The sequence below is a fragment of the Panthera uncia genome, chromosome A2, assembly GCF_023721935.1.
Source record: "Panthera uncia isolate 11264 chromosome A2, Puncia_PCG_1.0, whole genome shotgun sequence".
NCBI lineage: Eukaryota > Metazoa > Chordata > Mammalia > Carnivora > Felidae > Panthera > Panthera uncia.
In genome coordinates, this window is record NC_064816.1 from 157,947,919 (window position 1) to 157,961,368 (window position 13,450).

At 36.7% G+C, this 13,450-nt stretch overlaps 1 protein-coding gene across 16 annotated transcripts in view; it reads right to left on the bottom strand.

Moving 5' to 3' along the window:
- Positions 1–13,450, bottom strand: part of KMT2C (lysine methyltransferase 2C) — a 284,617-nt gene that overhangs the window by 81,076 nt on the left and 190,091 nt on the right. For 15 of the 16 annotated variants that reach the window (XM_049643093.1, XM_049643079.1, XM_049643080.1 and 12 more), the window contains 4 exons: positions 13,146–13,265; positions 10,806–10,922; positions 2,575–2,676; positions 2,305–2,409 (listed from right to left, as the gene is read on the bottom strand). In XM_049643093.1, the coding sequence (XP_049499050.1) occupies positions 2,305–2,409; positions 2,575–2,676; positions 10,806–10,922; positions 13,146–13,265 (444 nt within the window). The remainder of the gene's footprint in view (positions 1–2,304; positions 2,410–2,574; positions 2,677–10,805; positions 10,923–13,145; positions 13,266–13,450) is intronic. The other variant, XM_049643089.1, reaches the window with a different exon arrangement.

Here is a 13,450-nt window from a genome sequence, read left to right on the forward strand (position 1 = left end):
GTTGCAATCTGCAGGACAGGGTCCTGGAAAGGAAGGAGCAATAAAGAAAAAGAGCTCCAGAAATCCACACAGAATTTCCCTCAAGTCTTTGGCTGAACACCAAGCTGCATTTGTAGGAGGCCAAACAAGGACACACAGCCAGGACCAAGAATGGCTACTGGGAATTTGCAAGCTGGACAATTACAAGAGTTAATACAAGGCTGAAGACATCTGAATCTCAACCAGTCGGAGTAAAGAGACACTGGTGAAGGAGGGCATAGGGAGCCGCCGGGGGGGCAGGGACGTGAGGGGAATTCAGCAGCGATGTCAAAAAGGCCACGTCTCACGTATCAGACTAAACTAGTGCTAAAAAAGCAGTTACTAAAGTGTGACCTAGGAAACCCTCAGGGGTCTGTGAGGTCAAAACTATTTTCATAATAACACTGACATGTTACTTGCTTTTTTCACTTTAATCCACTTATAGTGATGTTTAAAAAAATTTTTTTGTAACATGTATTCATTATTGAGAGACAGAGCATGAGCAGGGAAGGGGCAGCAAGAGGGAGCCACAGAATCCGAAGCAGGCTCCAGGCTCCGAGCCGTCAGCACAGAGCCTGACGCGGGGCTCGAACCCATGAGCTGAGGGATCGTGACCCGAGCCGAAGTCAGATACTCAACCAACTGAGCCATCCAGGCGCCCCAACTTTTATAGTGATGTTTTACAGAGGCTATGTGATATGTAAAATATAAAACCTCATTACATGACATCGTAACAAACATGCTTGAATATTTTTGTGTTTTAAAGTATTCCTAGTTAACTTCTAAAATGGTAAATATTCAATCATTATTACCCTCATAAACAAAAACTCTATGTGGTCCTTAATAATTTTCAAGACTGTTAATGGTTCTAAGACCAAAAAGTCTAAGAAGAGCCACCTCAAAGTGAAGGTTCTCGAGGCCTATCCCAGAAAGGCTAGAGAAGTTTCAGAAGGTTCGACTGTCCGCAATAACTTCCTGCCAAAACAAAAACTCCTTACTTCTTACAGGAACAAAACCCAAATTCCCAACAATATAAGCAAAATACACAACTGCCACAATCAAAAATTACTAAATTAAAAACAAAAATACATCCTCATAAGGGGAAAAGTAAGCTAATATTGGTCATAATAAGTAATACTAATGAGAAATGTCAGACATGACAGAATTAGCAAACAATTATCAGTATATACAATGACTTGAAAGAAAAAACTCAAGAAAACATTTTAAACTATGAGATAACTTAAACTATAAAATAAAACTAAGATTAAAAAATACAATCATCTCCATGAAAAATCCACTGGATGTGCTTAAAAATAGATTAGAATGGGAATCTATCCCCAAAAACCAAGAGCACCCTTTACACCCTGTATGTTAGCCAACTTAACAATAAATTATATTTTAAAAAATAGATTAGATACTGCATAATAAAAGTGACTTTGGGGAATAAGCTAAAGGGCAGAAAGAAAAACTGGAAAAATATCAAGAAAGTGAAAGCGATCTGGGACTACATCCTACAATTCTGTGCACACACGACTGAGGCTCCAGAAGGGCAAAAGGGGAACAGAAAAAGAAATACCAAGAGATGGCCAAAATTGCTCCAAAACGGATTTAAAAAAACCAACCCACTGATCCAAGAAGCCTAACAGAAAATGTCTTTTCCTATATGGATGAGGGCTAAGAAGGAACATGGGGAGAGACCAGGTGAATGATGGGTTTTCATACAGTTTTCTGCTTGGGGTCAACCTTTATTGTCAGTAGACAGAATGCATCAACCAAACCTCGCACCTGAGCAAATTGCAGGATAAAGTATCTTTGAAAAGCATGCCTTTTTATTTTTATTTTTTCAGGATAACCACTATAATTTCAGACGACAGATTTATTTTTTATAAATCTTTTTTTGATGTTTATTTATTTTTGAGAGAGACAGAGACAGAGTGTGAGCGGCGGAGGGGCAGAGAGAGAGGGAGACACAGAATCTGAAGCAGGGTCCAGGCTCTGAGCTGCCAGCACAGAGCCCAATGCGGGGCTCGAACCCACGGGCCGTGAGATCATGACCTGAGCCGAAGTCGGACGCTTACCCGACTGAGCCACCCAGGTGCCCCTCAGACCACAGATGTATAGAGGAGTTAACGCTTGAAAGGCAATATTGAAAGCACTTAAATATAGTTATGTATGTCTAATAATCCTAGCAAACAACACTTGATTAATTATACGAAATGGAAAGAGGATGATATACTCATCAAATTTCAATACATTTTTAACTGATTTAAATTTAAGTATATTTACCTTAATACTGACACAGTATGGATGGTAACACTGACCACACTGAGAGCAGGCAAGTAATCTTCCCTCTGCTCCTTGGCCAAAGCTGCCACAAACTACACACATATCCTGAAATTAAAAACACATGAACGTAATAATTTAGGTTGGACACTAAGCTCAGAATATATGAATGTTATTTTTTAAATTACCTTCGTAGCTAATAAAGCTCTACAGCTCAACATTAGACAACTTCAGCATGTACAGCAGAAAGCAGAAGACAGTAAGTGTTCAAACCTGATGCAAGGTGAACTTGTCACTGCTAGAAAACAACACCACTGTATTATGCATAGAGTTTTCTTCTTCATCCTTATTCGACGAAAGATCTGCAGCAGACACCTATAAAAAGCAAAATACACAAAATGCAGTCACATTTATCACCGGTATGTTTAGTGGAAAAGGTTCAGAAGACTCCTTTTCAAAATACGATTTTTGCCAAGGCCTGCGGTAACAATTCCGAGTTAGATTATTATTGCCAAGGTAAGACTGCAAAAGTGGAAGTCAGGACGCTTTTTAGTCACCTAATTGTCTCTTCAGAGTTACAAGTCCCGTGGATCAGGAAGCAATGAAAAAACATAAACTATCTTTAGTAAGACTTAATTAACCAGAAGTTTTCATCAAGAAACAAACAAAAAACCCCTGTATCTTACTTGTGAGCATATACCTGTATACGTGTATACATATATGTGTCCCTCTATTTTAGTCACTCTTAAAACCAGCAATTTGGCTAGTCAAAACTGAGATGTGCTGTGAGTAGAAGTATCCAAAAAAAAGAATATAAACACAACTCGTAATTAATTCTGTATATTTTACATATCACATGTTGAAATGGTAACAGATATAAATTCAAAAGATATACATTAAAATTAAATTTCTCCTGCTTTTTTTTTTTTTTTCAAGTGTATTTTGAGACAGAGAAAGAGAGAGAATGAGTAGGGGAGAGGTAGAAAGAGAGGGAGAGAGAGAATCCCAAGTAGGGTCTGCATCATCTGCACACAGACCGCCGTGGGGCTGGAACTCATGAACCATGAGATCATGACCTGAGCCAAAATCAAGAGTAGGAGGCCTAACGAACTGAGCCACCCAGGCGCTCCCCTCTTTCCTTTTTTTAATGTAGCTACTCTAAAGTTTTAAATTGCTTATGTAATACACATATGTTTCCTTTGGACAGCACTGCTTTAAAATACTATTATTCTGAATAGCAAAATAAGCAAAATTTCCATCTTAGCCAAAGGATTACCAACCAAAGATATTCATGTCTAAAAACTTGGCTAAATTTCACCAAATCAACTAAGTATAACTGGCTTAAGAATTATTTCCAGAATGCTTCTCATGAAAAAAAGCTCTGAATTAGTTGCTTAAGAAAAGAACAGGTTGGCCAATGCCAAAATTTTACAATGTGATCCTCTTGCATGGAAGGACAGACATGAAACACATTGGTTAAATTCAACATAAAAAGTAATAGTGTTGTTCTTGAGAAATGTTCTTAAGAGAATGACTAAATAGAAGGAATATATTACATAATATTATATTAATATTAAACATTATATTTTTCATTGCAAATTAAGTTTAAAAGCCATTTTAATGGAGAGTACTACGGTTTTATTATAGAATCAGTCACAAAAGCAATTTATAGTCTAAACTACACTATAAGGGAAAACTGTAGGCAACCTAAATATAGTCATCACTAGCGAACTACTAAAACCATGGCAAATCCAAACTGGAAAATTATGCAGCATTTAAAAAATAGTGGTAGAAATTTGTTTCAATTTCCATCAAAAAACAAATAAACAAACCACCAGGCACACAGCTGAGTGGAAAAATAAGCTGCAGAATAGTATGTGAGGTAGGGCACCATGCAAAGTAATTGCATGTGGTCCACTGGCACATATACACAGTAGGATGAATCATAAGAAATTGCTGTTTTTCCAGATTGAAAATGGTTGAAGATTGGCAATTCCATACGGATCAACCAAATACGTAAATTCACGAAACTGGTAAAAGGAGGAAAATCAAGACCAAAGAGGCAGTGATGGTATGGATAACTTTGATCGATCAGTATGTTTTAATTGTTTTTAATATATTAAACAATATGTATCTCAAAATTAGCAATTTAAGATTTTAGCAAGTCAAACAAGAGGGCTCTTAAAGTAAAATAATCATCCCATTAGTAATAATTAAATGTCCACTAAAAGTGAAGTTACCAGTAATTCACCCACAAGACTAACAATACATTGAGAATATTAAAATATATAACTGTGGTAATAGCTAAAATATAGTAAACAAAAGTATACTGAAATTAAAAGTATCCATTTTTACATCCCCATTTCCAAAACAGAAAACAAAATAGGTTTTATAATTGAATGATACCCGGTGAGTAGGCTCAAAGAAATGATAACATGTTATTATTTTCAAAGGGAAAATTAACCAGAGAATGCTTTTATTTGGAATAAAAAATAAGGATGGACTATAGCATTCCCAGTCTGAAATGAATCAGAAATGAAATCTGTACAGAAAGCTGCCATATCCCCTAGATCCAAAGAGCATATTTAAATGCTAAGTGCTGAAAAATCAAGATTTTTTTAAACAGCAATTGTACATGTAAGAAGGAAAACAGTATCATGCAGCTTAATGACTGACTGTTTTATTTTTATACATTGTTTCATGACCTTTAAACTACTAGATATATAAAACCTACCACAAGGGTAAAGAAGGCAATCTTTGAGAGAGTACGTACTGCCTATATACATATTAGTCTGATTTGTCCTAAAGGTGACAGTTTTATTTGCCTGGACCACAGATATAAGCTTAAGAAAAAAGAAAGCTCTAACCTAAACCTCACAAGTGGGTTCTAAGCAGGAACATAAAAAGCAAACCAAAAACAGAGCAAAACAGTCAAAGTGAGAGGAAGAAAACAGTAAAGATCAGAGTAGAAATCAATGGAATGGAAAATGGAATGGAAAACAGAAGGAAACAAAAAAAAAAAAAAGAAAGAAAGAAAAATTAATGAAAGCAAAGGCTGGCTCAGAATCAATAAAATTGATAAACCTGCAGCAAGACCAATCAAGAAAAAAGAGAGAAGACATAAATCACCAATACTGGGAATGAGGAAGGTGACACCACTACAGATTCTACAGATATTAAAAGGATAACTGGCCAATAGATTTGTCAACTTACTTTAAATGGGCAAATTCTTTGAAAGACAAATTCATACAAGAAGAAATAGATAACCTAACTAAATAGCCCTATACCTACCAAAGAAATTGAATATGTAGTTAAAAATCTTCCATGATGACAGAAAAAGGCAATCTCTTCAACAAATCTTATTGGGAAAACTGGATAGCACTATGCAAAAAAATTAAACTGGACCACTTTCTTACACAATACACAAAAATAAATTCAACATGGATCTAAATTTAAGGCCTGAAACCTTAAAAATCTTAGAAAAGAGCATAGACAGTAGTATCTCTGACATCAACCATAGCAACATTTTTCTAGACAGGCCCTTTGAGGCAAATGAAACAATAAATTAATGGGACTACATCAAATAAAAAGCTTTTAAAAAAAAAAAACGTTTATTTGTTTTTGAGAGACAGAGAGAGAGCGCGCGCGAACGTGCGCAAGCATGAGTCGGGGAGGGGCAGAGAGGGAGACCCAGAATCCGAAGCAGGCTCCAGGCTCTAAGCTGACAGTTCAGAGCCTGATGTGGGGCTCAAATTCACAAACTGCGAGATCACGACCTGAGCCAAAATTGGATGCTTATTAACGCACTAATCCACGCAGGCTCCCCCAAAATAAAAAGCTTCTGCACACCAAAGGAAACAATCAACAAAAAATAAAAGGCAACCTATGGAATGGGAAAAGATACATGTATTTGCAAATGACATATTTGATAACGAGTTAGTATCCAAAATAAATAAAAAACTGATACAATTCAACACCTAAAAGACAATCCAATTAAAAAATAGGCAGAAGACACAAACAGCCATTTTTCCAAAGAAAACACCCAGACAGCCAACATAGAACAAAGAAGACACCCAGATAGACATGTGAAAAGATGCTCGCCACCACTTACCATCAGGGAAATGCAAATCTGTCAAAACCAAAAAAACAAGAAACAACAGGTGTTGGGGAGAAAAAGGAACCCTTCTGCATGGTTAGTGGGAATGCAAACTGGTGCAGCCACTGTAGTAAATAGTATGGAGGTTCTGCAAAAAGTTAAAAATCGAACTACCCTACGATCCAGCAACCAAACTGCTGGGTATTTGCCCCAAAAATACAAGAATACTAATTCAAAGGGATACACGCACCCCTATGTTTATTGCAGCTTTGACAATAGCCAAGATACGGAAGCAGCCCAAGTGTCCATCGATTGATGAAGATGTGATCGAAGATGCGGTATAGGGGCACCTGTGTGGCTCAGTCACTTAAGTATCCGACTCTTGATTTTGGCTCAGGTCATGATCTCAAGGTTCATGAATTTGAGTTCTACGATAAACTCTGCACTGACATTGCAAAGCCTGCTTGGGATTCTCCCTCTCTCTCCCTCCATCTCAAAACCAAAAAAAAAAAAAAAAAAAACAAAAACACAGATGTAAACACACACACACACCCCCCAATATTATTCAGCCATAAAAAAGAATGAAATCCTGCCATTTGCAACAACATGGATGGAGCTAGAGAGTGTAATGCTGAGTGAAGTAAGTCAGAGAAAGACAAATCCCATATGATTTCACTCATATGTGGAATCTAAGAAACAAAACAAATGAGCAAAGAGGAAAAAACAAAACAGACAAACTAAGAAACAGACTCTTAACTATACAGAACAAACTGATGGTTACCAGAGGGGAGTTTGGTGGGGTATGGGTGACATAGGTGATGTGGATTAAGGAGTGAACTTGTCATCGTAAGCACCAGGTGATTCAAAAAAAAAACTTAAAAAAAAAATCTTGTCACAAAGAAAACTCGAGGCCAAAATGGCTTCACTGATGACTTTATAAATAATACAAGAATGTTTCCAATACACAACTTGTCCAGAAAACTGAAGACTCTATTTCGCAATTCACTCAAGGAAGCCAGCTTTATGCCAATACCAAAACCAAAGAAATTATAAGAAAATAAACCGATACTGTCATGAACAGAAGACATAAAAAGTCTTAAAGTTTTAGCCATTTGAATCCAATAATATGAAAAAGATAAAACATCATGACCAAGTGGAGTTTATCCCAAGAAGACAAGACTTCTTTGGCATACAAAAAAGCCAATCAATATAACTCACCATATCAATAAACAAGCCATAGGATCATTTCTGTAAATGTAGAAAAAATGTTGACAAAACCCAACATCTACACTTGGTTAAAAGAAAAACATTTCAGCAACTTATGAATAGAAAAGAGCTTCCTCAAACTGACTTAGGATGTTTATTAAAAAAATAAAACAAAACTAGAGCTAACACCATACTCAATGATGCAAGACTAAATGCTTTCTCTCCTCAAGCTCAAAAAGACAAGGTTATCTTAACACTTCTACCTAACACTGTATTGAAGGTTACAGCAAATGCAATAAAGAAAAGAAGTGAAACCATCCAGATTAAACAGAAATAAAACCTTATTTGCAGACAACATGATCCTAAGGGTAGAAAATCCGTTGGGTTCTACAAATAAGCAACTATATATAATAATGGAGTTCCGATACAAAATCAATACACAAAAATGAGTTATTTCTGGATACTAGCAACTGACAACTACAATTTGAAATTAAGACAACACTGCCATTTACAATAACATAAGAAATGTGGAAATGATGAAAAAAGACATTTATGTTGTAAACTAAAGACCATCACTAAGAGAACTTTAAAAAGACCTAAAGAAATGGAGAGAAACACAATGTTCATGGGTTGAAGACCCTTCACAGCTAAAATGTCAAGTTCCCCAACTTGATCTAGAGCTTAAATGCAAACCCAGTCAAGATAGAGCCTAGAGGCTTCTTTGTAGAAACTGACAGGCCAAGTGTAAAATTCATACAGAAACAGGAAGGATATTGGGGTGCCTGGATGGCTCAGTTGGTGGAGCATCTGGCTCTTGGTTTTGGCCCAGTCGTGGGACCAAGCCCCATGTGGGGCTCCGCACTGGGTGTGCAGCCTGCTTGGGATTCTCTTTCTCTGCCCTCCCCCACTTGCTTACATGCACACTCTCTCTTTCCCAAAATAAACAAACTTAAAGAAAGTAAAAAAACATAAAGGATTTAGAACGGCCAAAGCAACTTTGAAAAAGTAAAAAGATGGAAGACTGACGATTTTTGATTTTTCAACAGTGGTTATAAAGTTAAAGTACGATTGGCCTAAAGTTGTAGTACTGGCCTGAAGATAGAAATGCATCAATGGTACAGCACAGAGATTCCAAAGTTAGAGCCACAGAAATACAGATAAAACTTTTGTTTTAAATTTTTAGTTATTTTTGAGAGAAAGAGAAAGACCGAGCACGAGCGGGGCAAGGGCAGAGAGAGAGAGAGAGAGAGAGAGAGAGAGAGACAGAGAGAGAGAGAGAGAGAGAGAGAGACAGAGAGAGAGAGAACGAGAGGGAGACGGACAGAGAGACACTGGGGGGGGGGGGGGGGACGGACACAGAATCAGAAACAGCCTTCAGGCTCTGAACTGTCAGCACAGTGACCGAGGTGGGGCTCGAAATCACGGACCGCGAGATCATGACCTGAGCCGAAGTTGAAAGCTTAACCAACTGAGCCACCAAGGTGTCCCAGATAAAACTAATTTTTAAGAATGATACAAAGGCAATTCAGAGAAATGATGCTAAAATACTTGGATAGTCATTCAGTTTATGCAAAAAAAAGAACTTTGGTCCATGTTCATACCATACATAAAAATTAACTCAAACTGGACCATATATCTAAATGCACCACCTAAAACCATAATACTTCTAGAAGAAATAACTGAGTATGTTTGTAATCTTGCATTATCCAATTATTTCTCAGACACCAAAAGTATGATCATAAAAGAAAAAAATTAATAACCGGGACTTCATCACAATTAAAACATTTGCTGTTCCAAACAGTTAAGAAAATGAAAAGACAAATCACAAAATAAAGAAAATATTTGCAAATCATATACATGGTAAAGAACTTGTGTCCAGAATACATAAAGAAAACTCAAAACTCAGTAAGTCAAAAAATTTCATATCTTTAAAATGAACTAAAAATCCGAAGAGGGACTGTATCAAAGAAATATATAAATAAGCACCTAAAAAAGAAGACAAACCATACCAAGTACAGGTAAGTATATGGAGGCTCTGGCAGGAATCTCACACACTCTTGCAAACATAAAATGTCACACCCAAATTGAAAAGCAGTGTTTTCCTAAAAATCTAAGCATACAGCACCTACTGTATATCTGGCCATCCCATTTGTAGATATTTACTCATGGGAAAATAACACATACACCCACGTGTAGACTTAAGCATAAAAGTTCATAGCAGTTTTGTTTTTTGGGGTTTCTTTTAGTTCTGTTTCTAATAGCCAAAAAAAAAAAATGGAAGCAAGCATAACATCCTTTAATAGGTGAACAGAAGTCACATAAACTGTGGCACAAACTGAACCACCTGCGTGTCTCCTGAACGTAAAAGAACAATCAGACTTTTAAAAATAGGATTCTGGTAAAATAGTAAAGTTACTACATGAAATATTTGCCACTATTTGCCAATTATAGATTTCTTGAATCCACATTTAAATAATGCCTGATATACATGCCAAGGAGCAAATAATTATAAATCTTAAAAAATATCAAAGATACTCATAAAATTTTCAACATTTTTAGAGTTATGTACTAATCTGCAACACTGCTAGTTTCTTCTGTAAGCCACATTACAATAAAAAACTTAAAACACCAATATAATAAAGTTTTTTTAAATAAACTCGGTAATTTAACAGGAGTTTGCTCTTATTAAAAATAAAGGAGCAAATAGCAAATATATTACATACAGGTTTTTAGGAACGGTTGGCATAGAAGGATCAGTGTCAAAGAGGAAGGTAAAAAAAAGAGAAAAAGGATGGAAAATATTAACGAAAATTTAAAAAGAAAACCTGACCAGAGGTGTTGGAAAAAAAAGAGTAGGGATAGAGTAAAATAAAAATTTTGGCTTATTCATGTGACTCTTACAAACTAATAATTTTACAAATATTATCATAATCTGTCAACATATGAAGGATGACAGCAAAGGTAATGAGGGGCTCCTGGGTGGCTCCGTCAGTTAAGCATCCGACTTGGGCTCACGTCATGATCTCGCAGTTCGTGGGTTCGAGCCCCGCGTCAGGCTCTGTACTGACAGCTCGGAGCCTGGAGCCTGCTTGGGATTCTGTGTCTCCCTCTCTCTCTGCCCCTCCCCAACTCCTGCCCTGTCTCTGTCTAATCAACATTAAAAAAAAATTTTTTTTTTAAAGGTAACGGAAGTGAGACTTACCCCAGGTAACACAACTGCTCCGATTCCACTTTTCAATTTTGACCTGCCTCTGCCGCCTCGTCCTGACAGTCCTGCACCACGAGGTCTCCGCTTCCCCGGAAATCCCGACCCACGGCCCTACACAACAGACAAGGAAAAATCAGCACTCTGCAAAAGTCCCAAAGAATTTTAAAGTCCAATGTGAGATAAAACAGTTTATTAAAGGCTACACAAATACTTGCTTTGCTCTTATTCTGATCAGATGATAAATATTAAGAGACCAGGCTTATTTTTATCTTTCAACACGTATTATGCAACTTAAATATATAAGCATCCAACGCCTACAACCTTAGAATCAGACGCTGCGTCTGTCGTGAATGCTCTGTCTGCATCAGCAAACTCTGGCAGTATTTTCCCACCTCCTAATCCTAAGTCCTAGGTGGCTCGACAGCCACAACCCCATCCAACTGGTATTCAATAGACAGCAAGGATAAGGAAAGACTGTCTTGCTGAAGGTTCTCTCAGTCACTAGAGCTTCGAAGAGCTGCATGTACGGAGTACTTACTACCATCCGCTCTAAGCACTTTTTGCTCCCCACTGTCTCACAAGGTCAGTGCTGTCTTATTACCTCCACTTTAGAGATAAAAGCACTGAGGGATTAAAAGCAAATTGGTCAAAAGTCTAGAGCTAGCAACTCTGGCTCCAGCGTCTGCAATGTTAACCAGTAGTCTCCACTGCTAAACTGCATCACAGCTGATTTCTGCGACCACACGGCAGTACTTTCCCTGCCATTAAAATTGTCCATTTCCCTATTCCATAGCTGTCTGTATGAACTGAACAGGGGGCCTCACTCTACCACAGTATTTAGAGGACAAAAGCGGGTAACAAGGTAAAAAGTTTGTTTTAACTCATCCGGATAATAATCACTTGAAATGTAAATAAAATAACTGATCTGAATTTTTACCTAACACACAAAAATACTCTATGGGAAAACAGGTTAAACTCTTTGATATTTTCACAAATAAATACCGGGGTTGTTTTTGTTATTGTTGTTTTCTTGTTTATTCTACCTGAAAAAGCCTGACATCAACACATACTTACAACATTATATATATTTAAAAGTATTAAAATAGGAACATCCTGATATTTTTTCCATAAAACGTTAAATAATAGGTCACATTTTAAATTGATATCGTTTGTACTGTCGTTTGAAATGCTGAACTCATTACCTATTTGGCTGTGTAGTTTCCAAGGTGATAATTTATGGTTATATTGTAAGCACAAAACAGATACACATGAACAAAAAGGGGGGTGATATTTTTTTCCCTTCCGTGTTAATAAATACAGTCAACTTCAAACTGCCTCTCCTTGTTATCTTAAGCTGCTCTGCCTTTAGATCTCTTGCGCTTCTTTGAACAAGGGCTAAGGGAGGGCTGAATTGGATGGTTTTGTTGTTGATAAGCATAAAAGATTTTTTTAAGTCAATTATTAAATCAGGATTATAGCAATCTATTTTTCCCTAGCATCTAAAGATACAGGTGAAAATTTGTGGTATTTGCTACAAAACTGTCAAAATATCTTTTATGGTCTTCAAACAACTATCTCTACTTTCGACACATTACATATCAGAGTGGGTTGAAAAATGGTTCTAATGGTGACAGAAATAAGAAAGTGGAATCTAGAACTCCTTTGAATTCCGTGATTAGTCTAAATTAAACAGCCTAATTCCAGAATCACATTAAATATACAAGATGAAGAAAATTATCTTCTCTAGGTGGTAAAGTATTTTAACTTTTCACATTAATTTTTTACCCTCTAAAATGCATCCGACTACATAACTTACTTCAAGAACTAGGAGAGTCTTCCATCAATGACATGAAAAAGAGGCCCTATAATTTTGAGGTTATTAACGCAGACAGTGAAATCTGCTCCGATTCTGGTATTTCTTCTCCATTAGCACACAATAGATTAATGTAGTTTGCTTTTGTTCTTTTCTAAGCAACAAAATTTTATGATTATCATGAATGAGCAAGTCCTTAATTACTTTATAGCCTATGTGACAAGCATTTTCCCCCACAGAAACACTGGTAATTACAACATAAAAGGAAGCAACCATAAAAAGCAGTTATTAAAAATTCACACTTAAAACCAGTCACGTCAAATTGCAATTTAATTTCCTCCTAATCCAGATTTTTTTAAGTGCAAGCATGTTGATTCTTTACACTAAAATTTTTAGATTAAAACAGTGGCCCTGTAATCTGAACTATTTATCTAGAAAGGAAAGGTTTAATTCTTAACTTCTACTTGGATGAAACCAGCCAGAAAGAAATGATACATGAATGTAAATGCAATTTTATTTACCACTTTGATGCTCCAAATGGCACTGCCAGGAAGCTGCCTGGGTTTAAAAATTTCCCGACCTTCTGAAATGTCTGGGGACCAGGAAGGTGGGCTCACTGTATTATGGGTACTCCAAGCCCCCTAGGATACGGCAGGTGAGAAAATAGATGTATAAAACTCAGCAACGTAAAAGGTCAAAGCCAGCAACTGAGGAATTTTAGAACAGCAGAAACAAATGCAGACGTATGGAAATTTAGGACAAATTGCTTCAAGGTAGGGAAAACAAGCTTATCACTTACAGTGACTTTTTACTTCAATGTTTGCAG